Below are 27,012 nucleotides of genomic sequence, written 5' to 3'. Positions count from 1 at the left end.
CTCTCTAATGGTAGGAATGTAAACTAATTGCAACATACTCACCTAAACTTCTATGAAAATAGAACTTGCCTTGTATAGAAACTTCATTTAACAGAAAGTTATCAATAGGAAATGAAACTATTTTTCCGGATCGAAATCACGTATAGGTGTTTCATTTCCTATGTGTAGCAATCGCGAAAACCTAAGAACTCGATAGAAAGTTATTAAATCTGTAATCCCTTGAGCTGACCTATCCTGCATTAATAAAGTGTGACGCAACTTTATGGTCTTGGGGTCTACTGCGTACTACTTTCATATTTTACGCACAAAATCTATCAATTAAATATATAAATGTTTAAAATAAAAAAATAAATGTTTGCAATTCTCCTTAGTGGCTCTCTCCGTCCCTTTCGCATTCACGTAAATTATTCGGTAGCGAATTTAAGGCTTTGGCAAAATAGTGGCCAAGTGATTTTGAATTGAATTTCCTTTGTATTAGAATACTTATCGTTTAAGTAATAGGGGTTAAAGTATGAAATTGCCGATTTGTACTGAAAATCTAAATTGTTTATTTTTTAAATTTTTAACAAATTTATTTAATCAAAATAGTTGCCATTATTATCTGTACATTGCTGCCATCTAATAGGAAGGTTATTAATGCCTTTGCGATAGAACTCCGACGATCTAGACTGCACAAACTGTGTGAAAGCATTTTGTACTGCCTCCTGGGAAGAAAACTTCTTGTCACGTAGATAATTGTCCAAATCACGAAAAAAATGGTAGTCCGTTGGAGCAAGGTCTGGTGAATACGGAGGATGACGAATGGTTTCTAACTGCAGTTCCTGAAGGGTCAAAATGGTTTCTCGTGCTGTGTGAGGTCTCGCGTTGTCGTGGAGCAATAATGGTGAAGATCGATTCATAAGTCGGGGCTGTTTTACTGCTAGTTTTGTCAACATGGTTCGGAGTTCGGCACAATAGACATCTGCCGTTATTGCTTGACCAGATCGGAGAAAACTATAGTGAATAACACCATGCTGAGACCACCAAACAGTTACCATTACCTTTTTATTGGTAAGTTTTGCTTTAGGACACTGTTGTGGCATTTGACCTGGGGTCAGCCATTGCATTTTTCTTTTCCGGTTATCATAAAGAATCCACTTTTCATCACATGTTACAATTCGATCCAATATTCCTTCATTTCTGTACCGGTTCAACAAGGCAACACAAGTTTCAACACGCGTTTCTTTCTGCAGATCAGTCAAATCATGAGGCACCCATTTTTCGTATTTTTTTATTTTATTGATTTGACGCAAGTGAGTCAATATTGTGGGTAAGGTAACGTTAAACCATGCCGCTAATTCCTGGGTAGTTTGACTAGGATCGGCTTCCACTATCTCTCTTAATTCATCGTTATTCACCTGTGTGGGCGGTCTTCCTCGTGGCTCGTTCTTTAAGTCGAAATTTCCATCACGAAAGCGTTTAAACCAAAATCGCACGGTGCGTTCATTAGTAGACCCCTCTCCAAACGCAGCATTGATATTGCGGGCTGTTTCTGCCACGTTAGTTCCGCGTCGGAACTCGTATTCAAAAATCACTCGAATTTTCGCAGTATCCATCTTTCTTGTCTAAATTGAATAACAAAAACAATTGAAAGTCGATATTCAAATGTTTCAAATTTAAAAAAAAAAAAATCACAGAAACCATTTGAAAAAAGTTTCATTCGAAAACCTCAAACCATGAAGATTCTATGAAAATTCAAAGAACCTATTGCAATAAAACGGCAATTTCATACTTTAACCCCTAATATTTCCAATGAAGTCTGTGCAATTTTTTAAATAACACATTGAACAACCAAAAACCCATACGAAGCTGAACAAATGTACAAAAACGGACTAACTTAGTATCTCGAAAAAAAAATTCCATACAAAATGTTAGATATCTGATTAATATTGCGTGAAGACAATTTTTTTTAACAAAGTGCGCATTTAAATAATAATAAGGTTTACGCAAAAATACAGTGATTTACTGTACTTAAAAGGATTATTTTTATCATTGCGTATAGAAAAAAGGTATAATAGCAAGCAATATACTATACACGTATATGCTACTAAATTGTATCAATATTTACAATTAAACTTAAAAATATACTTTGTTTTACTAAATGTAAATAATAAACCACGATTAAAAATATTTATTAACGTTTTTGGATAAATATCGAGTAAAAATGGACTGAATAGTTATTCCAATGATATTTATTTATCCATGACCCATCTCTATACGCGCATTGCATTATTATGCGAAAGTGTGTTTGTACACGGCGCGCGGCGATTGCGCACACATACAAGCCGTGCTGTAAATACACTATACTTGACTTGTACTTTCGATTTCTTAATGAACGCTAGAGATATTATTATTAAATAAATCAGTGACGTGGAAACCCATCTCTTTTTAGCAAAAGGCTTCTTAGTATTCCGTCACTTGGAATTATACAAAAGTATTTAGCTTGAATTCTTATGCCACAAAAGTGACATCACATACGTACAAGATTCCAATTTATTTGTAATTCCTTGATTACTGAATGACTATTTTCCTATAAATCAACGAACTGATAAAGTTGATTACATTTGTACAAGTACTTATTGATACGGTATTGTGTAACATTAGAAGTAAGTTCAAGGTCTTTTTTTTTATAATGTCAAGTGACGGGTACGTACAAGTCGTGCGCCTGATGGTAAGCTACACACCTGTCCATAACAATTGCAGTGCCAATAGCAAAGATCTGAGGAGTACTGCCATTGCGCCCGTCACCCTGAGACATGAGTCGACAAGGTCCATGTGCCTGTAATTTCACCAGTCCATTTATCAAAATGTTTAAGCAATGTTGTGGATACGTTGGATTACTTGTAATTATTTGTATTTGCATATCTAAAAGTTAACAATGATTTTTCAAATAATATGGTACCTTCTGGAACGATATAAAGAATAGATAACATAAAAAAGTGGACAATGCAATGTCGACCGACAAAAACTAATTAGAGATATACATCATGCTCTATGTATTTACAATTAACATGGCAATTAGTTTATAATCTAATAAATGTTACATCTCATTAAGTAAATATTTAAAATATATACTTATAGATAGTGTTGACTAATTGTTGAAGGGTCACGGGAACAGATAGTTATGCTTGGAATGTTAGTTATCCCGAAAACTAAAATTTATTCTCAATCTTATCCAGAAAGTTAGACGTGATCAGCGTTATTAAGTTTTAGGCTGCGGTAATACAGGAATGTCATTACCACGATAAGAAGACATAATCATGTCAAAATCTCACATTTTTAAGACACTGGCATGCAAAATGCTAAGATCAAATATTCCACTATCAAATATAATTAACGTTTACACATTATTCACATACCATTGACAAACTTAATAATTTCATATTGGTCGTTCACCTTTACAATAATAAAAGTATTGCGGCTAATTTTATGCATCTAATCCCTGTTATTTTAGGTTTATAATGTGTGTTAGTCCTAAATAACGTATAATTTCAATAACTTTTATTTCGATACTCGGTAGTGTATTACTCAATGTGGCCAGAAAAGACTTTTCCAAAGAAAAGCGGCATAGCGCTTAGCTTTTTTATTTTTCGGATCATTTGAAGCTACTTCAAATCTTCTATAATTTAAAATTAATTTGACGTACAAGTGTACGTCAAATTACGTAAGTTACGTACATCATTTTGTTTATTTATTAAGTCCCTTAAATTGCTCAGAACTGCAAATTTAATAAAGCGAGTCGGATAGTTCTTAATAATATATTGAATATGTCTAGTTTCGATATTCATAACTAATAATAATTATTTAAAAAAATACTTTTTTTAAATTATTAGATCAAGGTACATTTTTCTTAATGTACTGAATATCTCAATTTTTTGATATTGATAAGTCATAATTTAAAACTATTTTACTACTTATTCACTTATTTACATTAATCTAAACTTGAGAACATTCCAATAGTTGGTTTGCGTGTTGTTTACATTGCTGGCCTGCTACCACTACCATAGAAGTTGTATTTGGTACTAAAACTTTATTTTTTACCAACTTTTCTTATTTTTATATAGATCTCTCACCATTACTTTCTGTCCTTCACAAAATGACAATTTGTTTTTCCTGTATTTGTACTTGAAAAGATAATAATTCGAAGATTTCTCAATATTGTATTCTTTTTGTTTGTTAGTTTGCAGTCAACAGTCAACTGTATAGATGGCACTTCTTTGAATTTATAACGTTTTAGCACTGACTTTTTGTTAAAAGCTTCTTTGCGATTTCATTGTAATAATGTTATTATCTAATCATCGCCTGAACAAGAGCAATAATCTTGACAATAATATAATAGCTGCCTTCTATTGACCTTTTCGAATATTATTACAAACGCATCGCCGGTTTTATTTTTTATTTTTTTTTTTTTATAATATCAAGTGGCAGGACGAACACGTCGTGCACCTGATGGTAAGCTACACGCCTGTCCATAACAGTCACTCAGAGCTTCAAATGGCAAAGATCTGAGGGGCACTGCCACTGCGCCCGTCACCTTGAGACATAAGTTGACAAGCCCCATGTGCCTTACTTCACCATCTATCGATCAGCGTTAAGAATCAAAATAAGCGTCCGAACGGAGCTACGCGTGTGACATTATTTTGTAGACTAGATTATTATAGTTTAATTTTAATCTTTTTCGAGATTCAATACTTTATGACTATATTTATATCTTTATTGTATCCAAGTGTCGCCATCTACAGTTCGAATTATGTACTAAGGTTAATTTATGTGAATCAGTACCTACTAGCACTGTTGGGTAATTTTCCGAAAAAATGCAAATGATGGATTTTTTCCAGAAAAATTGGAAAAATACAATTTCGAAGGCTCATATTATGTTCTAACTTCTACGTTTAGAAATATCTTTTGGAGCTTTATTTAACGTGTATCGTAAAATATTTGATATGTTTTATTAACTATTAGCGATTAACATTACACTCATCTAGACGTATTTGTCATGCCAAATAAAATTTATTACAAATAACCAAAAAAAAAAAAAAACAAAAGAACTACAAAAAATTATAAAAAAGTTTGCATTACACTGAATACTAAGTATTCCAAATAGCGTCCAAATAATGAATTATATAAATATTGAATACATAATGTAGATAATAAAGAACGTCGTTATATATAATAATCAAAGAACTATAAATTAATATATTTGTATACATATAGAAAAATATGTATCTGTATTAATATTGAAGATTAGGTAATTATAACAAGATTTGAATTAGTTTCAATTATTTAGATTTTGTTTTTTGATCATTAATGGATCCTGTAAGGACAGTTTAAGTTACCTGCCATCTTGTGTAACATTATGGCATGATATTAACTATTGCGTTTATACTCATATTTATATATTATGACGGTCTCGGTGGCCCAACGATATTTAGTGAGGGCGCTGGACGAGCAAGTCTCGGGTTCGACTCCCGGGAGGACCAATATGGGAAATGAAATTTTCTGAACCAATTCAGAAAAGTTAATTTCCCAGGACCAATCCTGCATTGGGTATTTTAGTAGTGAACCGGAATGTTGCTCTGGTACTCATAATACAAGAAATTTCTTAATTAGAGACCAGGTTACTGGTGTAGTTGTCTGGCAGTCAATTATTGTATATTGTTAATATTCATTTCTTTAACAAGTTGAGCCCAGATCAAACTATCTTTCAATCAAAATGATAAAATACAACTTATTTTCTCATAATATCTAATAACACGAGCGTAATAGCTCATAGCGTAAAAAGTTATGCTCGTACCTAAACCTACGACGATGTTACTTATTAATTTTCTTGTAAGATAAAAAAGAGGGGCAAAGAATACGCTTCATGTTTAATTAGTGATAATATTTTGCTTAAATATTAAGAGATAACATTATATATTCCGTGAATAATTACAGTGTAAATTTTATTTAAGGGATTTGCATTGTTCGGATTTTAACATAAATATAATTAAATTTTTATTGAATGTCAGAATGTTTCACCACCATGATATTCAATTATTTTTGTGAAATGATTCCGCTAGTTTCACACTTTGAAAAAACTCCTTCGATCCGGCCGGATTCGAACCGAACGCTACGTTTCCCAGCAGACCGTGTCAGACGCTATGCCAACTAAGCCACGGAACGAACCAGCGGACCTCGAGAATTTTTCTATGTGCAGTATTTGGTTTTCAACAATTTTTTAGCCGTAACGCCATCTATGAAAAATGTATGAAAGTATTTCGTTACCCAAAAAAATTTTTCGTCATACAAAGATGAACAAGCACATAGAAAATTTTCTTGAAGTCCGCTGGTTCGTTCCGTGGCTTAGTTGGCATGCCACGGTTTGCTGGGAGACGTCGTCGGTTCGAATACTGCCGGATCGAATGCAATTGTTTTCTAAGTGTTCGATCTTTATATTAATAATTATAAACGTAAATGTCAAATATTCCAGTTTTTTCACGTATACAATAATTTATATAGCTATTAGCGTTTTATTGAACTTATATATCTATCTATTTCTATATTATGGTTTACTTGAATGTACTATTTGGTTCTATAGTTTTCTTGAGAGTTACTTCGCTATTGTAATCAGATGTTTACCTTAAAAATGTATGTACTTGATATATATAGTTATATTCTGTTAAGGTTACGGTTAAAATGAAGTAGATAACTGTAAAATTCAAAACAATCCCGTAGTTTGAACTTTGGATAATAAGATATGTACGTATATGGAGCCTATATGTATAGGTGCTATGAAATGGTATATTCTTCTACTTTTGTGTATTGGCCAATAGCGTAATAAATGGTTAGAAAAATGTGTCGTATTAATACTTATGAAAAAATGTCTACAGGTTCATTTAGGATTAAGAATCGACAATGCATGAGAATCATAATTGATTGCTTATATACTGATATATTGTAACCAACATTAAAAACAATGTTAAATGTCAGGTCTTTCAGGCAAATGTCTTAACATTTAGAGTTTCATGATATAGCCAGTTGATGCAGGGTTAAAGATAGATCTCATCAAATAATATAGAATAGTTGTTTTGCAAACACAATATGAAATAAAAATATTAATGAAAAATTAAACTTGCAAAATAATCCTAGTCGAATTTCCTTAGTGTTTTCTCACTATAGCAACAAATTAATACTAGTTTAATTTTGTCTATTTATGGTTAATTAGAATATTGATAATGGTTGGTTATAACCATTATTTTTTGCCGTAGCGCAATCTGTGAGAAATCTATGAAAGTTTTTCTTTACAACATTTGTACTTAGTATAATTATGTATAACCGTAACATTCGCGTCATTTTTTAAATTTGTATTTCTTTGCATTTAGATACTTTTTGGTATAGAAAAAGCATTTTGATGTGTAAAAACTCGTATTTTTGAAATACGAATTGATAAGTAGGTGAATTAAATAAAATCTATGAACAAGTAAGTAATAAAATCTAATATAGAACCTTTGGGTGTGTTCTTAAGAAAGTGTTCCATGCCGACATATGCAATTAAGTCAGGTTGTTTAATAAGAATTCTTCAATCTACAAAGAACTGAAGGCTTTATGTATGAAAATTATTTTATATACGTAATATGAATATACATATAATATGTATATCTTCGCCAATTGTGTAACAGTGGTGTTGATATTATATACCTAGGATTATTCTTAAAATAGTCGTTAGTATATTACTAAGTCCTGTAAGATTGTTAGTATTATACAAATACTCCTGTATAATAGGTAGGTAGTTTTGTAAAATAATGAAGTTTGAGATGGTAAGTTAAAATTTTGGAATAATCGCCATTATTTATATATTTTATAAATGTTCATTTTACTTAGAAAAATGTATAAGTAATGAAAAATTTGTTTTTTCGCTCCTGTACAGAGTGTAAGAATGTCATAATTAATATACGCAGTTAGTGTCTACATTATACTATATACATCAATTTGGGTAAATATACATTCTGCAGTTATAAAGGTTAACGTCCATATATATGTTAAAATATAATATTGCTCTATTTGGGTACAAAGTAAATATAATAAAAAGTAAAAGTCGTCATACCCTGCATAAATGTGAATGAGCCTGATAAATTATATTTAGTGAAAATAACTGCAGTGTTTTATTTTATTTTATGAGTCCTTAGATAACTAGGCTATCTCTCGTCAACATCAATTTTTAAATGAGCAAGATTTGATCCTTTTAAATTAGCCTTAGCGTTCATTTGTTAACGCACAACAATACATTAAAAACAAGCCACCACGCACCTGAAAGCATGCATTCACTTGATTCACAACGATGGTTTGAGCATTTATTCTCTGTTTGTGGTGTATTTGTTTAGTGCATATAATAATGTTTTAAATAAGCATTCATGTACCTAATATATCTCTATAACAGGGCTTGAACATTTAATTGTAAATTTAAACTTTGTTCAGGTATCAGTGCCGCACCACTCGCATAATAAAAGAATGAACGTGATTTCCGATCGACTATTACCTAAGGGAGATAATTATAGCGATCGACTATTACGTAAGGGACACGGTTACAGCCGCAGCCTCTACCGGAGCAACCACAGTTTCAGACACGTGAGCTGGTCGCGGCGCTATTAATAGTGCACTAGTGTCATAAACTTATGACCCATGCAATGTTTCAATAATTACCTAATTATTGTAGAGTAACGGTTTCCATTTTCAAACTAATTACCTATTTCAAATAACAGCTCACGTGGGAACTGAGAGTTGTCGCCGCTAGGGATTTTGCCTTTCTAAGGTTATAATAAAAAAGCAAACGCAATAAAATTTCAGGCCGATTCAGAACCTTACGATAACTCTGTTGTCGCCCGATTCGATTTGATATCATAGGATTTCTTTTTGTTTTTATTTACAATAACCGAATCGAACGTCAAACTGTCGTATTCGAATCCTATCCGAAATGACGTCACACCCGTACGATTACTCGAACTTCATGACCAGCAAGGGCTTTGTAGCCCGTTATTCCAAACACAGTTATCGAATGAAAGTTACCAAACGTTCGATTATTTTCTTCGGTAACCTATCGAGTGGTCCTAAGCATCCGATGAGTACATCTATATTTGAAATAAATATTGTTGAGTGCCTCACTATCACCATGGAAGGTGTGATATGTATTTTTATAGCAGACGGAGACGTCTGACGATGTATGTGAAAGTTTCTTATTCTTTTAAATAAAGTTTGGATTTTGTTCAATTTTATTAATTTATTTTAGTGTAAGACTCATTCATACTTATATTTTAGGCCTTTAAAGTTTTAAAAATGAACACAAAAAGTTTTTCGTTTTTCTTATAATCTATTTCACCGACTAAATTCTTAAGCGCTGTTGGATAACGATGTCGTATCCTAATCCGAATCGAACGTTTGACGTGAATGTTCTGAATAGCTCGCAATGCTTCGTTCAATTCGAGAACGATGTATCGAACGGTTCAATTAAAATACCGAAGAGTTCTGAATCGGGCTGCTGAGATGGTCATTCGGCAATAAATAGGCAACTCGATTGCGTATTGTCTCGTTCAGCGAGTAGAGCCCTCGATGTTATACTGCTGCTGATGCCTGGGCAAGACGTGGAGTCTTCAAATCAACCCTTCGAAAATAAATTATGCTTTCTTACTTAGACGTCCGTCTATTGCGTAATAACGCAATAGATGCGGAAAATTGCGTTATTCCGCAATACAATATCATCTTAGACTAAAAGATTCCATTTCTTATTATAATTTAAGTAACTGTATCTTCACTTACGTTACTTACAATCAAATCTTTCAAGCATCCGACTGTGCTTTTTATGTCTAATTAGCATTGTCGTTCTTTCTTTCGTTCCACTTCCGTTAACAAATTATTTGGTAAATTATTTTTTCCGAAAACTAAATAATTCATCAGCATAGCACTATTATTGAGAAAACCGCGGGTGCCATGGACACAAACTCACGAAAGGGGCAAATAAATTTAGGCCATATAAAAAATATTTCTCGATATTAATCGAACCTGGGACCTCTCGAGTGACAGACCAAGATGGTAATCGTTCTTCCACACAGGCAGTTAAATTAAAGGCAAAAAAGGCCGTTTATAAATCAAGGGAATTAGTATAACGAAATACGTAATAAAATTGAACATTTACGTATATATTTGTTCAATTTTTACACATATTATCACAGTTGTCTCCCGATTATTTCAGAGACTACAAACGTCCACTTAATAGGTTTTTTTACTTACCTTTTTTCATATAATATCTCTTATTCTTAATAATTTTGTGTTGACCGTAAAAAAAACCGCTTGTTATTTATTACATTTTATTTTATTGAAAAATGCATACACATCTATTTTTGGTAAATGTATGATTATTATATATCCTATGAATACCAATTACATTATTATTCTTGTACGTACCATTATCATATAAGTGGAAGATATTATGTGATATTCTCTGGACAGTTATATAGTCCTAAAAACTAAATATTATTTGTATTTCGTTTTAGACATGAAAGACATAACCTTGTAAGTTTCTCTATGAATAGGTATGTGCCGATGATGTATCTAAATAAATAAAACAATTAAAGTAAGTAGCTTTTGTCATGGAACAATAACCTAGTACAAAATACTTTAAAAAATCATATGTACTTTTTCAGACGTACAGATTACAGAGGTAAATAACACATACAGGTATATTTAGCGTAACAATGTAAAATAACATAAAATAGTAATATTTGTTTTTCAATAAGAAGATATACATATAAAGTAGCATATAAATTAACTTTTAAGATGGATTAGGCTTTACAAAAAATCACAATTAAACAAAATGCATTTTCTTACTTTTTGTGACAAAGCAGAAACGTTTGAAAGTTAAAAAATTGCAACGGTTTAACATTGGCTAAATCAAACTTTAATAACAAAAAACTTTTTCAAGTAAAGTTTACGAAATTGACAAAAACGCAAAATTGCCTCGAACCTACTCTCGGCAAACCTATATTAGTAAAAAATTCAAAAACAAAAGATTAAAATAAGACGATAAATATTCAATTTTAAAATTAGACCAAAAGAAAAATAAAATAAACCAGCCAGTCTTTTGAAAAACCATAATTTTGGGCTTTTTGCTAGTTTACGGGACTCTAAATATACCGTGTATGTGTAAAGAATGTATACATATGTGTACACATAAACTTTATCATTCCAGGGACGTAAGTAGAGTGTAAGTTTCTTACAAGAAAATATTATTAATATACAATAGTGTCAGAACTGTAAATCTTTAGGATGATCGAAATTCCATACAATTCTTAGTGAAATTATTAAAAAAATATTCTAGTGTTACAAAGTACGTAATCAGTCATATTATGTGAGCTAATGAATTAGGCCGAGCATGGAGGGAATCGGACAACTTTTCAGACAGTATTTAGCCAAGAAACATATTTTTTAACTTAAATAAATCTTTTGAAGACCCTAAAACTGTTAGAACGTAATTTAAAAAAATTGCCGCGCAAGCGGTACCTACTGTCAACTCAGAACGCCTGACATCATTGGTAGGTAAACTGACCAATGTGCACTTGCCACTAGCTAGAATTTTTCATACTAATAGACTACTTTCTTTGAATGATAAATTTAAATGAGAAATTTATTTAATTAGCACTCCATAATTTAAAAAAGGCGAAAGAGAAAGGACAAGTTAATACGCCTACCTTAGATGATGGAAAGCGAACGTTAAATGCGGTGACGTTTCCTTGATTACCTACATATGACATTGCGTGGTGTCTGGTGCTTGCATAACAGATTTAAAATATTACAATTCAAAGTATTGTTTTACTGATCGTTTTTATTATACTAACGTTCTTTATTACTTCCTTTTTTTACTTTTGTCCGATTCCTATGGTATACCACCAAACTGTAGGGCACGTCGCGATTTCAGCGCATATAAACTAGCCAGTCAACTGAGGTACGCCTATACCATCTATTCCGTTAATGTTCTTTTTTTTTAATTTGAGCAATTACATAGTAGACAGTAAGCGTATCTCAAACAGTCATTCACATGTAATTCAACAATATCCAACCACTGCCGACGTGAATGTGTATAGAACGTTTAATGATGTACATTCGTTATACAACTTATAAATAAAGACTTTGTTTACACATATATTTCAAAATATGCATAAGCCTTATCGGAATGATTTAATAAAGACAATAAATAATTAAAATATATATAATTTAATAAAACGACATATTATATACCGTATATTATCATCACACTTTTCTATCTTATCTAAGTATCAATGGAAGATATTTGAACTAGATGATTTCGATTACGAATACAAATTATAATTAATCTTTACTTTTGCATAGCATAAATTTTGTGGAGCATTTACATAAACAGAAAAAATTGTGACTCAATTCAAATCGTACATAGTACAAACAAATATCAACGTTAGGACAAATGCTAGTAGAAAAATGTACCAAGGTTTACTGGATAAACAAGTGCTTGAACATTGGCACAATACCGTTCAATTTTTCTCATCGCGAAATGCGGCAAACAGCGGCGGCGCAAAGCGCTGCAGCTACGACAAAGCTATTTATCATTATTCAGAAACGGCTGTATCTCGCATCAGGTGCATCGCGAATACAATTTTTCAGTGATCGACTTGTAAGAAAAGTCGAAATTGCTTAGAAATTGGACGGCCGTCTATAATGCAGGTACCCTTTCAGTTGTGTATTGTTTGCCTAATGTAAGTTGTTCTTAGTTTGCCAGAAAGTATACAGATACCGTCCGATGGGATGTGGTTACTACCACTTTAATATCGCAAATGCGTTGATGTGTGTCAGACATAAGGTCGCAATCCTCATATGGCTGGAGTTGCATTGGTTCTCCTTTTCGTCGATTCGGTGTACAACACTGTAGTTTGGCAGTAGAAATAGAGCAATCATATTATTCAAAATAGAATATTGTATTGTAATTTCGGAACTTTAAAGGCATTTTTTTGGTAGGTTTTGGCTTCTATCCTACTGAGGACAAGCCAGTGACCGGGTTGAAAGATACACGGTATGCGACAAATTGTAACAGGAACGCACTCAAACGTCGATGATCAATTGCACAATCCATTAAGATGATCTTTAGTTTGAACAGAACTGTCACTAACAGGGTCAAAGAACACATCCCAACTGTATGGCTGTAATTCGCCAATGCAGTAAATCAGCGATTGTAGAACATATACTGGAAAGAGGAACAAGTCACTGGATGGAATTGTATTAAGTGATTCAAATTTAAGAAAATAACATCCAAATGATTTCAATCTGGAGGATAGAAGTTATCAGCAGCATGGAATTTGGTATTTTGCAAAAACTCAATATCGTTTCTCGCGATCAACTGATTATCAGAATATGGCTCAGGTATAGACTTCTTTGCTGTTGTGTATGGCAGTGAAATATATTGCGAGGGTGGACTACTCCACCGCCTAATTGGAAACGTAACATCGTACCTCCAGTGAACCTGCAAGCTACAATCAGTAAAATACATATAGTACAAAGCAACCTAGCTGAATCGTCGGGATACTCTCAACTTGAGGAGGGAACGTGGCGGTCAACTCCTAATGTATAAAGATGTTCAGAAGCGACATATGAGAAGATGTAAAATTGAGCCGTCTCAATGCGAGGATTTGGCAGCACTGGGTCCTGAATGGAGGGAAATTGTGAAGAGGAAAATTCACGAGTTTGAAGAGCAACGTAAGTCGTACTCGATGCCAAACCTGACGAGATAAAGGCATCAATGTGCACGAGGTCACTATATTAGTCATCTTCGAGTGCATCATCGCCAACCCAACTAGGAGTCAAAGCGGTTTGCCGTGACCGAACACGGTCAGATAGGTAGATGGTAGATAGACATAGGTGTGCAAAAACCTATTAAATAGTTTCATCGCGTTTGTCCTCGTTTTGTGATGTTAGCACTACCTGTTGTTTATCCAGATAAACCAGGTCTTCTTGTCCTTATACTCTATATTGATTTTTTTCTCAACATTCTGTTACACGTTCTGGATGTCTTCGCCAGTTGTAAATAAGTCTGTTGGTTGTTAAGTGAAAGTATATACTCACCTATTAGATTTTGAACGACTGAAATATGATGTATTATTACATGTATCATTTATTGTAAAATATTTATATATTTTATAAAATAGAAGATATTTTTGTTTTGACTTTTTTAGTACAAAAGTTTGACGGAATCCTTATGAAATCCCATTAGGGCTGGCACGACAAGGCGCGAAATGAGCGATAGCGACATAAAGCGCGAATTGCGCGATAAGGACATAAAGCACGTGATCTCTATATGAGATTGGCAGTATTGTAACGAAACGTTACAACGTTGTTAGAATAAATCGTTTTTCAAATTTAACAGTATTAAAAATTCAACACAACTATTGTCTTCAACAAATATGTCCTATTTTTAAATAATAATTGATTAAAACCATGATTTACCATAGACAAAATTGGTTAAATCTATGGCTATATTTACGTTGCATTTTCGAATGATGCAGAGTGGGAAAATGCGGTAAACCGAAACCGGCTCCGGCTCTGACAGACAGCGTGAGAACGTCTTCAGGGCTAGTCCACACTCGCCTTGGCCGCGCTCACGATATAAAAAACCGTTAATGTATTTTTAAATATGAAAAATGTTACTGTAAATCAAAGATTATTGCTTCCCAATCACATTAAACGTACTTCAATAGTTGTGAAAGTGAAAGTTATCGGTTTAGGGTAAGTTGAATGATACACAAAAAGAAAACACTTGTAACGCTTTTATTTGCTAATTTCATGTTTTGTATGGTACCATATATATATACAATTAGATTTGAACCAGAGTACCATACTCGGCAGCGGAAAACCTAAAGTCTTAAGGCACATTACCACGACCCTTAATAAATTCATGTACCGCCATTTTTTATTTGAAATTGTAATTTATTTATTTTTATTATAATTAATTCAATTATCGGAATTTCTCGTTTGATTTTCTACCCTCATAGGGAAAATAAAACTAGGGAATCGAACCCGGTACAGTATGACGAGCTTATTGTCGCTCTCGCGCTAGTCGCTGTCGTGCTAACCTTACCGGAATCTTTTCGATATGCACTCAATATTGTACCGTAATAAAAATTAAATATTTATAAATGCCATGAATATTTTCAGTTTACCACAAGGAATATAGACAAGTGCACTATATAAATAACCATTGAAATATTACGCAGTTTTTCAAAGAAATTTAGACATTCATTTATTATTAACAAATAGGTTGTTAAAACATTCATCTTAGCATAGAAATATAAAATATTCTAATGACTCTGACGCCTCTCAGCAACTCGTTTGGGTGGTTGGCCCTTACCTTTACTGTAGATAATGTCTAAGAATAAACCTGGAACAATAATCATTAGTATAAGATATTTAATACTTACAATATACGAGGGCGGTTTAATAAGTTTATTAATTATGATTTATTTTTCTACGTCTAGTCTCCTTTTAACTCTATTACACCTTGACCAGGGATGTCCCAAGTTCTTCAACCCATCAAAAAAAGTATTTTTTGTCAAACTGAAAAATAAGCTTCTGTTTCAGCTATCACTTCTTCATTCGATGCAAATTGGTAAAATATCAAATAAAAACATCGGTACCTAGTGTGGCAAAAGTTCATACCATAATTCGACAAGTTCGGATGTTCCGATTACAAATGAGAAACGGAATACGCGAAATCCTGCTTTCTCCCTCTTCAAAAAATATATCGAGCTCACCTAACATTTTCATTTAAATTTTTTTATATTCGTGCTAGTTTTAATAAAATCGCTTAGTAAGGATTTCTAAATTAAGAAATAAAAATAAATTCTCAACAAAGTTTTTATTTAACTTTAAAATCAAGTTTTATTAAACCGACCTCGTCGTTATATAATAATAATTGGTGTCTTTGTTATCGTTTAAATCTATACGTATTGTTTATCGAATTCTTAGATTTTCACGATTGCTATACAATAAAAATGAGACTAATTTTACAGATCTAAATGTTTGTATGTTTGTATATTTGTTTCTTCAAACAAACCAACGTTTCGGGCTCTTTACACGTCCAATTGCGCGGCTGATTGCGATGATATTAGTTATCAACAAGTTGCATGAACGCAAACCATGAATGATGAAATAATTATATTTTAACTACATCATTTTGTAAAATATTTTATCAACATGCACTGAAAAAATAAAATATACACGACTTAGATCTGAAAAAATTAGTTTGATTTCCAATCGTATCACCTGTTTTAAGGCCCAAGTGCGATTACACACGGCGACTGTTAGCAGTGCGTCTGCAGCGATGCTGTAGCGATGCAATCGCTAATCATCAAGCAGCGATACAATCGCGATGCATACGCGATGCAAACGCGATGCGGTCGCAACTGCAGTGATACGATCGCGATATAAACGCGACACAGTACCGTAACCGTTTCCAAATCGCTAATATCGCAATGAAATCAACGCGCTTTTTATTATCGCTGCTAAAAGTCGCCGTACGTAACCGCTCAAAAAGAAAAATATTAAATTTTTAAATGGAATAGGCGATATGATAGTATTTTCCAGTTATGGTAGTCGGCCGAAGTCAGGGCGACCGGTTCAACAACCCGCGAACGACACGTGCCTATATGAAGCAGCACCGCTTTCTGCATTTATTGTCACTAGACATGTATTATAGGGGTGTCTTCTACCAGTAATTGTTCTGCGTTCACCATCATTCACAACTCTTTTTTTTTTATCAAGTGGCGGGACGAACAAGTCGTGCGCCTGATGGTAAGCTACACATCTGTCCATAACAGTTGCAGTGCCACTCAGAGCTTTAAATCGCAAAGATCTGAGGGGCACTGCCACTGCGCCAGTCACCTTGACACATAAGTTGACAAGTCACATGTGTACAGGTACACCAGCACCCTTATCCTTCAAAACCGGAACACAGTAATGGCGACATTAGTGCTTGGTAGCAGAAATAGGTAAGGTGGCAGTACTTCCCTGGACGAACTCTTGCACAAGGAACTCTACTGCTACTAAAACTCGGACTCCAGATGAAGAGTACTAGAACTAGAACTGAAGAATTTTCATTCGGTTATTGTAATCCGTGCAGGCGATTCCTATAGTCGTTTAACGGACTCGTCTAGACTGAGCAATCGTGAGGGGTGTGCGAGGCTAGGGATTCGAACCGCCATACCTCGTTCGGGACATACAGTTCAGGGTTGCCGCATTTAAGTAAAATATTTCGTGAGAGTGTTGTAGTGATATGTTGGAAAATGGTACATACTACATGTGCTGTTAGAGACAGACGAGACTAATGACACAGAGAAGACTAAATGACTTACCACTGAAGACCAAAATGGCGCCAATCCATTGACGCATCATCAGGACGTTTCCAAATACAATCACAGACGCCAAAACCGTGAAGAACTTCCGGGTAGTCGTCACAACAGAGCAGGGCAAGGGACCGTACTTCGACACCTGCAATTTGATAGCATAATTTTTTTTAAATCCGTTTTGTCACCAATACGGATTATTTTTAAACTAATTTTGTAGAAGGAGCGCATTGCAAAGTATCTATCACATACATTGATTTGTAAAATTTAAAGACTTGCTAAACTTTGTTTGTTTTCTTTTTGGACTTCCTAAATACTCAAAGTGATGTTCAATGCAACACCATTATTGTTTTTTTAGAAAACAACCAAACTACTGCTTTGGTACATATAATTATATATTAGACAATATACATACGTGGTTTGGTTGGTGTGACCCCAAAAGTAAGTAACTAAAGTACTTATGTTACGGAAATCGGAAACAACGACGGTACCGCAAACACCCCGACCCGACGCAATATAGAATATTTAGTTTTTTTTTACAATAACTCAGCCGGGGATCGAACCCGGTACCTCATGAGATGGCGACATCATGAAAACCAGTGCGCAAGCCACTCGACCACGGTCGTCGAATAATTAAATAACTTTTACATCTTCGTGTGGGCACTGAGATGGTATAACCAGAAATAGAGACGAAATATGGGCCATACATTCCTGGTAACACATCAGTGATACATCAATTAAAAATATCAACTCTCGTTTGCACTGAAATAGTATAGCGCCAACAACTGACCTGTGTGTACGTCTTTGTACATTCCAAATAATACTCTGTATTTATTGTAATAAAGATAACATCTCTAATGATGGCGTGCCGTTCTATTCGGTGGTGGAGGAAAAACAGCAAAAAACATGTAATTACAAAACAAACGGAATCATATTTCATCGGTAATTAAATATTAAATATGTAATTTTTAAATTTTCATTATAGCATAGCTCAAGTAAAACTGGTAGATTTAAAGTAAAACAATTGACCCATGAATGAATTGACACCCATCAATTGTTTCAAATCATTCATGAGTCTTGCTTCCACCTAATGCAACTCCCATTACGTTATCTCACTCTATTCATTAGGCATGCGTTACTAATGTTGCACTGAAAAAATCATAATGTGTATCGATATTTACAAGTATAATTATTACTGTATAATTATTTATTTAAACAATTGGTAAAGTAAAAAAATCTTCATCTAACGTCGTCGTAGTTAAGTATTGAGCCATAAGTATAATGTATCGATTTTATAAGTATGTCAGATTATGCACAAGAAACACTAACTATTGTGTAATAGATTGTAGAATTGTAGGTATGATTTAGTAGATGACAGACTCTCTAGAGAATCGTTATTGTAATCGTCCAATTTTTATTGCTAAGGAAAATTGTTTCTGTTTAAGACTACATTTATATATATATACCTATGGGCAGTTAGTGTTGTGTACTGTCAGTTGTTTTGTTGAAAAAGTACCGAAATAAACTTAGTATTTTTGTATTGTTTTTTGAAGATTTCCTAAGGAACCGGGTCTTAAGGAAAAATGGATTGCGTCCATGAAAAGGGAACACTGGTTTCCAAGCAATTACAGCGTCGTTTGCTCTCGGCATTTCACAGAAGACTGTTTTTATTCAAAGAACATTTGCCACCGTTTATTTGATACCGCAATTCCTACACTGCATATGCCTGTAGCAGTAAGTGTTATACGTAATCCGTTGAATTTAACTTTATTAAACTTGTATAATATATAATAATATAACATAATATTTGCTTGCCCAACTGTAACGTATATTTCGAATTCGAGCTGGCCAATCGGAGCGCAGTTGTCACCAGTAGTCATTTGGCAGAATAGTTTTCTAACAAAATAAATGACTTTTCGTCTCTATTTCGGGTTATATACTCGATGTGTTAGATAAACGTTTCGTATTACGATTTCTTATGGACCGACAAACGACAATAAAGATCAACTTTTTTTACCAGTTTGTAAGACCCATTTCCGTCTTTCGCAAAAATATTCCCAAAAAGTTGTTGGTACAGACACCCATGTGGCCCAAATTATTGATTGGTACAAATTATTTACAAAGTACTCACCATAAAGAATATGAAAAGTTGTCCCAAAGCACCACATAACGCGAGCCCGGTTATGTAAAGTAAAATTTCCGGATGCTGCGATACGAAAGCGAAGAATTTGAATAATTCGCCGCTAAGTACCACGCCTATTGACAGTATCAATGAAGACCTGTAAAATCGACATATTATAACATGTATAATATAGTATATTTAACATCAAACCAAAACACATTCGCACGAATTAATCAGAGTAATGACAAGATTAAAATTAAATAATGAATACTTCGCTGAGCGACTTCAATTTGCAATAAAACAGGCTCTCAGATTGTAAGTACACACTTAAATAATTCGACAAAAAAAATTGTCTACGCGTTGTGTTCGTTACTGAAATAAGAGACACATACCACCAATTTGTATTAAGCATCATGGAATAGCCAGATGGTGAATATTCAGCTTTTATTCTTTCCTGAAAATTGAATGGTAAAAGTTATTAAAATATATTCCAGATCTCTATATGTGGGATCACGCGAGGCAAATAAAATATTTAAATTAATAAATAAACCTGTAGGTTTATTAAACCTGTAGGTTTATTTATTAATTGTATTGTAACGGTATTGTAACTGTATTGTAAATACAGCTACTGAATAAACTATGATTTATCAATAAATATTGCTAGATTCTTTATTTTTAACGCAATAAACAAGTCAATTCATATCACATTTCCATTATCAAGGCTTTTCAAACCGTATGCAGTCTCATATCCCTGCAACCAATAACTTGATCTGATAAGATAGTCACAAATTAAAGTTCGGAGCCGACAGTGACAAGGTAAACAACTATACTATGTCTAGAGTATGTCCATCAATAGGCGTCAAGCATAGGTGTCGTATTCGAATCGTGTTAAGTTGTGCTAAGTTGAAGATGAAGACTGTACTCTCTTACAATACTATTGCAATAATATATAGGCTGCTCCAGTACAGGCTGGCCGAACTGAATATTGACGCTCAGGGTTGTCACCTAGTTGTCACCGTTCGAGGACACTGCCAAAGCACCATATTACCACTTCTTACACAAGATAAAGAGCTATCCATAAATGCAGAAAAGACAACCTACTCTTATTCACTAGGAAGCGGAAACTAGTCGAATGAATCCACAGTGGCAGGGTTATAGGACTTTCCGCAGACGTTAAATATCTGGGGATAACACTAGGTCAAACCCTAAGGTCGAACTGTCATCTAGGTAACATGGTTAACAAAGTCAATAGGGCCTTGGGTACATGCTGTCATATGACAGGATAGCTTTGGAGTCTTTTTTTTTTTTTTTTTTTTTTTTATTAAAAATGGACGTACTCTTGACCACTACCTAGCCCTAGAGCAAAGATGATTGCGTCCATTTTTGATGGCTCTAAAACCAAAGATGATTCTTTTGTCTTGTACAACAGACAATTATAAGGTGTATAGTTACAAAACCTCTGCTGCTTGGAGTGCCAAAGTCAGCCAAAAGACCATTATTGCATTAGGCAGTCTACAGCGTACTTACTAGCAACAGGAGCCATGTCCACTACACCCCAGCGGGCCTTAATGCTTGAACCTGAGTCTTCTGCATGTATTCATACAGAGGGAGGTCCTGCGAAGTACCCCCATGCAGTTTTACAACCAGGTTAAGTATTAGGCTCTCCCAGACATTGAAATCAACTCAAGATATCTGATGTCATGCTTCCAAAGCAAAGGTAAGAAATTCTATCAGGTACAATTTCCAACCAGTGACGATTGGGAAACCGTCTCACCTGAGAGACTACTGGCCTTCTTTGGTATATCAAAGGGTCGAAGGTGGGGCCAAATATATTTTGTGATATACACGGCTGCAACCCAGGCTAAGCTACAAGCAGAACATGGGTTGGTACTCCTCCATTTTCCAGGCTGAAATGTATGCCATAGTTGCTTTCCGGATTTGAACTACCGATATATTTTCAGAAACTCGAACATCCAAGCGGCTCTACATGCACTAGCCTTATATACCCAAACGTCGAGAATTGTAGGGAACTGTGTAACTATACTGAATATTCTCGGGGAAAAGAATAAAATGGTCCTGCTCGGTTCCAGGCCACACTGACTTCGAGAGTAATGAGGCAGTAAATGAGCTGTCAAAGACTGCTGCTAGGGAAGTGATTATTGTTGGTTGGTTGGTCCCGAATGCTTTATAAGGATAGCATACAGCCTGGTAAAGTTCATTATGCCGCACGGGAACACACCTCGCTGCCGACATGTCACATCTAACATCTGGCTTCAGACCAAGGGTCTTGGTCATTCAAACGCACTGATAATGCCTATAGTGCTATAGAGAAGTTCTAGCAGCTGGAGCAGAAGTAAGCAGTAATGGCATCAGTGGTGGCAATAGTTTGAATGAGTCACGAGGTACAATGCTGCCCTTTAATGGGCGAAGCTCTATACTAGGAAGGCACAGGCCACACCCAGAGGCCACAATCAGGACAGTCAAAACCAGAAAAATCCTTCAGTTCTTTAACACTGTTGGTGTTGACTCTGAATTGTAATTAGTAGTGATCAAAACAAATCAATTAATAGTCACTGTGACGAAGGGCAGTATCGGCCCTGAATTAAGCCACTCGAATAATAATTGCTGAGAGCTGAACAATTTTTCTTTACACACTCATAGCCCTGCGTTAGGGAAACCTTGTATCGCGGGTGCCATGGACATGGACAACCACTAAATTACACCCAAACTCACGAAAGAAATAAATGTAGGCCATACAAATATTTCTCTCCGCCCGGGAATCGAACTCGAGACCTCTGTGTGGCAGTTCAGCATGGTCACCGTTCGGCCACAGAAGCAGTTACATCATTATACGATTAATAGTGGAAAAATGAGTGATGACAAAAAATATTACCTGCACAGCACCAGTTAATCCATCCATGGTCAATGAAAGCAGAAGGAGCACCTCACCAATGCCAAATCTTTGGGGATTTCCACCTTTCTTAGCTTGTTCCTTAAACATGAATAATACCACTCCAATGACAATAAGCAGAATGAAAAAGTATTTCTTCAAAGGATAGGATTTGCGCCCAAGCAGTACTCCAAGGACCATTACAGGTATTGGCTTTGCTGCCTTGCCGACCACCTGAAAATAATAGACCAATTAAGTTACTATTTATTTTTACATATAGATAACTTCGCAAAACTTTGTAACTCTGTAAAATAATAAAATTATTTTTTTGTGACATTGAAGTACTTTTGGACCTTCATGTGGCGGTCCCAGTATTGACTTATGACATCAATATGTATTGTGAGTAGATGTAATACAAAAATTTAAAAAAAAAATCCTTTCATTAAAAATTTGAATCCAATTTGTCAGCCTTTGCCGACGGAGATTAATTTTCCTTAACCCTAACTTAAATTTCCTTATTAATTAACACCACTTCTGAAAAAACTGATTAAATAATAATCTCAGTACAGAGTACTAAAAACCCGACCTCAAAAGTACGTGGAATTACATATCATTACCAAGTTTTATTGAAATCGGTTACGGAAAGTGCGCAAACCCGGATACATTCCCAGTTCACCACTATACGGGACTTGACACAGGAGATAATAAAAATCGGGTTCACTATTCAAAGTATATTGAGAAAAAGAACGCCTTGAAGTGGAGAATAGCAAAATCAACCATTAAAATAGCAATTACCTTAGAATAAAATTTAGGCGCTATTTATAAAAATGAATCTTCATGCGTGAACAGCCAACCGTTAGAGGTGGATGATTTTGTTCAAAATTAATTGAGATCACTATGGAGGTATCCTCTTTCCAACAAAGAAAGAATCATGAAAATCGGTTCACAAATACCGAAGTTATTGCTTAACATACTTACAAAAAGAAAAAAACATAGTCGAATTGAGAACCTCCTCCTTTTTTTGAAGTCGGTTAAAAAACAAGGTTGGTTTTTAATTAGGCGCGCTGATTGCGCACTTAATTAAAAACAAACTAATTAACTTACTTGGGTTGGATAATTGACCCATTGCAAAGCCATGTTGGAACTGACCATGCCTAGCAGATAAGTAAATGCTGATGCGAAGTAGTACATTATCCGAGTATTATCAACTTCATGGTTACCCGAGAACTGTAAAGACAAGTTTAGTTAATATTAAAGATTTAGGTGCACAAAATATATGTATTAATACTTATGCCTAGCAGAGAGGACATTTGCCGCAAGTTTAGATCAAATATATTATGATCACTTAATTTAATGGAAGACAGCACTAAACACTGAAATTCTGATCTCTGTTCCTGGGGATTATGCGAAATGAATACCTATAAACAAAGTAATGGAACAAAACAACTCCACTAAGCACCAAGTTGAATTTTTTCATTCCTCAGGACTCAAGGCCTGCTTATAAAAACAATATAAATTTTGGCATATCCATTATGCTCTGCAGATATTTAGGCCCACCAAACCAGTGCAGTGGCATCAAATTATAAGTTACAACTAAATATCACAGAAGCCAAGACTTTAACTTGCCCACAACCATGGACAGGTTGGCAAGATCTTTGGAATAAGCAAAAATTGTATATCTGTGGAGAAATAAGTAAATAAAAATAAAATAACATGTGGCATGTAGCATTTTCATACCCTGCATTCCACTCATACACATTTTTCTGTTTCATATTAGTAGTCTCCACTCAGCTTATGTTACGTGCTACCACCAACAAAGTGCTGGGTAAGTTGCCTTGGCATCAGGTTCATAATGACCATGGTAAAATAAGACAAATATGGTAACTCCATATTAACGTAGCAGTGCGGCTTCTGTAGACGCTCACATTCACATAATATCGCGGTCCAAACTCGTTGCATAGCACAAATAGTCGCACACTACATTAAATTATAGAACTGATACAGTCACTCAGTGTTTAAAAAGTTACATAGCATAGTAGACATGTTTGTTGTTGTGTTTGTAGTAGTTTGAACAAGAGAACTTCAAACTCAGAATTGTTCAGCATTTCATTTCTATTTCATAATCACACTCCCATAACCAAGATACCAAACATAATGCTGGTAGAAAAATATCACTATGTAAGTACCTACTGCATTTAATAAAGGTTATTTCTATGAAGCACAAAAGTAGAGGTATTTAACTAAATGTAACAAGCTTACGCTCCAAGCAAAATGTAGGCATTTATGCAGCGACAGGCGGGATTTCTACTTGCTCTTATTACACTATGCCAATGCTTTGTTGCATGTTAGCAATTCAAGGAAAGTGTATACATTCTTCTTCTTCTTCTTTTTAGTTATTTTAATTCCTTTTAGGAATTCAGCAGTATCAAATATTCTGCTACCAAGTCATTTTATGGGTAGGTTCTGCTATTCAAAAAGTTTTGTGGGTGACTTTGTTAGCGAGAACAAACAATCCCCAATGGCTGAACATCTAGTATAACAAGAGGTCAATGCTCTGTTTGACATTGTACTCTTTTCTTCCGACAGCATCATTTTTGTAAATGTCAGACTAATTATCAAGTTATATGCAGAGTCGCATCTATAAATTTCGTCTGTTTGGTTCAGTGGTTATATGTATAGTTAACTGACAAAACCAGCTAGTCAACAATTTCTTTTCAATATATTCGAAGGATACGTACGTGATACGTTATAATAAGCAGAACTTACCATCAATACCCTTGCAAATAGGTAGTTGACCATACATTGAACCAAAACTAATGCGAGAGCACAGGTAAATTTTTCGCCATCATATTTACCTCTCGTGATTTTTTCTTGTAACATTCCATACATAAAGTAACAAATAAATATACAACCGGCGTAAAACATAAATCTAAACTCATTTCTGGACAAAATACTCATGTTTGCAGTAGTTTAATAAACTTGTGGAAAAAAAGATTAAAGTACAAATTTATAAATGAAAGTCTTGTTAAATAACAATGTTTAACCTAAGTAACTAGAGTCTAACACTAATGTAGCACAATTTTGAGTAAAGAAACGGCCACGTAATAATTTCTAAAACGAAAAACAGCAAATACGAAAACTACACGTCTTCACTTTCTTTAAACTTGTAGTGTCAAACTGTCAAACCTGTCAAGTGTCAAATGGCTAAAATGCTGTGTTCGGGTTTACACGATTTCTCACCTTTATTTTTTTTCCATCCTCTAAGTTTCTCACTTAAGAACTGAAGACAAATTACTTACGACCATTATTCAAAATAAAAACAGAACTCAAAAACAATTACAATTTGATTTAGAGATATAAATAAATAAATAAATAATGTTCAAAAACCTGAAGTAAAAATTCTACTTGTCTACAGTTATCTGTGAATAGAACTTAGTAAAACAGTACTTTCAGTAATCGATAGATGGCGCTTATTATAATTTTTTTTTTACTGTACTGCATGCTATGTGTAGTGACTACCCCAGGCAATTTGGGGACGCTATAGTACCAAGTACTACATAATTCCTATTAGACTTGATAGATGACGCTGCTTGCCTATACACTAAACGTGAAACTTGTAGAGCAGCCAAACTTCGATTTAAGTCTTATTTACAATAGCGAATGTGCGTGTAAACAAGTTCGATGTAGTTGCATGGACCAATCGCATTGTGAAAACAATCAATACATATTTATTACTCTATAGCATAGGAATGATGATTACTTCGTCGGCGTCGCCATAACTGATTTTCATCCACTCTACATAATTTACATTCAGGTCGCGTCGAACGGAACGTACCGAATAGTAAGTGAATACTAACTGCAATAATCAACTCTATTGTGTAGACTCAAAGGCTTTTCACATCATATACTTGTTATGGCCTTCAAACTTATAAAAAAATGTTAGAGCTGTGATGCAGATATGCACGGAAAAGGTTATTTAATGTTGTTAGGCATTGCTTAATGCCGTTTGACAAACGATTTCCGCTCTAAGTTAAAGAAATTTATTTTTAAAATTATCACTGCTCGAAAATAGCTTGCCCACTTCAAGTTAATTTTGAAAATAAATGTTTACTTCGCAAAAGTTAAATGAACCATGGTACGTATAATAATTGCTAATCTTGTGATTTGCGTGTTTTCTCGGAGTGCGCGATATTATAGACCTTGATGTAAGTTATGTAAAACTTGAGTGTGTGTGTTTCAAACTTAAGTTAAAGACGGGATTGTGTTGTGATGATAGTTAAGTAATAATCTCTCGTCTAGAACGTGAACTTGAAGGTTAAGTTGTCATGCGATGACATAATATAATGCGCCAAATTCAACAAGTGTTTCCGAGTAATATTCGTCCGTGACTCATTGTAAGTAACACAATACGGCTATGCTTATAGGTGAAGAATAACGATGTATTGTATAGTTTGTAGGTTGTAGTAGGTACCCAAATGTAACATGTCTGTATATAGCCCAAGTTCTACGAAAATCACTTTTTATACATATATATATATATATATATATATATATATATATATATATATATA

General features: G+C 34.3%; 1 protein-coding gene across 3 annotated transcripts in view; it reads right to left on the bottom strand.

Annotated features, from left to right (window-relative positions):
• Positions 1 to 14,182: 14,182 nt before the first annotated feature.
• Positions 14,183 to 27,012, bottom strand: part of LOC113228486 (solute carrier family 35 member B1 homolog) — a 48,236-nt gene continuing 35,406 nt past the window's right edge. Inside the window, exons 1-7 of one of the 3 annotated variants that reach the window (XM_026461921.1) lie at positions 25,297 to 25,352; positions 23,546 to 23,668; positions 22,445 to 22,675; positions 19,944 to 20,005; positions 19,561 to 19,708; positions 17,439 to 17,574; positions 14,183 to 15,466 (exon numbers count right to left, since the gene is read on the bottom strand). In XM_026461921.1, the coding sequence (XP_026317706.1) occupies positions 15,387 to 15,466; positions 17,439 to 17,574; positions 19,561 to 19,708; positions 19,944 to 20,005; positions 22,445 to 22,675; positions 23,546 to 23,668; positions 25,297 to 25,326 (810 nt within the window). In that variant the 5' untranslated portion in view covers positions 25,327 to 25,352 and the 3' untranslated portion in view covers positions 14,183 to 15,386. Of the gene's footprint in view, positions 15,467 to 17,438; positions 17,575 to 19,560; positions 19,709 to 19,943; positions 20,006 to 22,444; positions 22,676 to 23,545; positions 23,669 to 25,207; positions 25,537 to 27,012 lie in introns of those variants that run through there. The other 2 variants (XM_026461850.1, XM_026461980.1) reach the window with 2 other exon arrangements.

This window comes from Hyposmocoma kahamanoa, unplaced genomic scaffold (assembly GCF_003589595.1).
Source record: "Hyposmocoma kahamanoa isolate Upper Pololo Valley unplaced genomic scaffold, ASM358959v1 100021, whole genome shotgun sequence".
Classification (NCBI taxonomy): domain Eukaryota; kingdom Metazoa; phylum Arthropoda; class Insecta; order Lepidoptera; family Cosmopterigidae; genus Hyposmocoma; species Hyposmocoma kahamanoa.
Note: the sequence above shows the minus strand (reverse complement) of the source record. Positions and strands in the feature narration are given on the sequence as shown.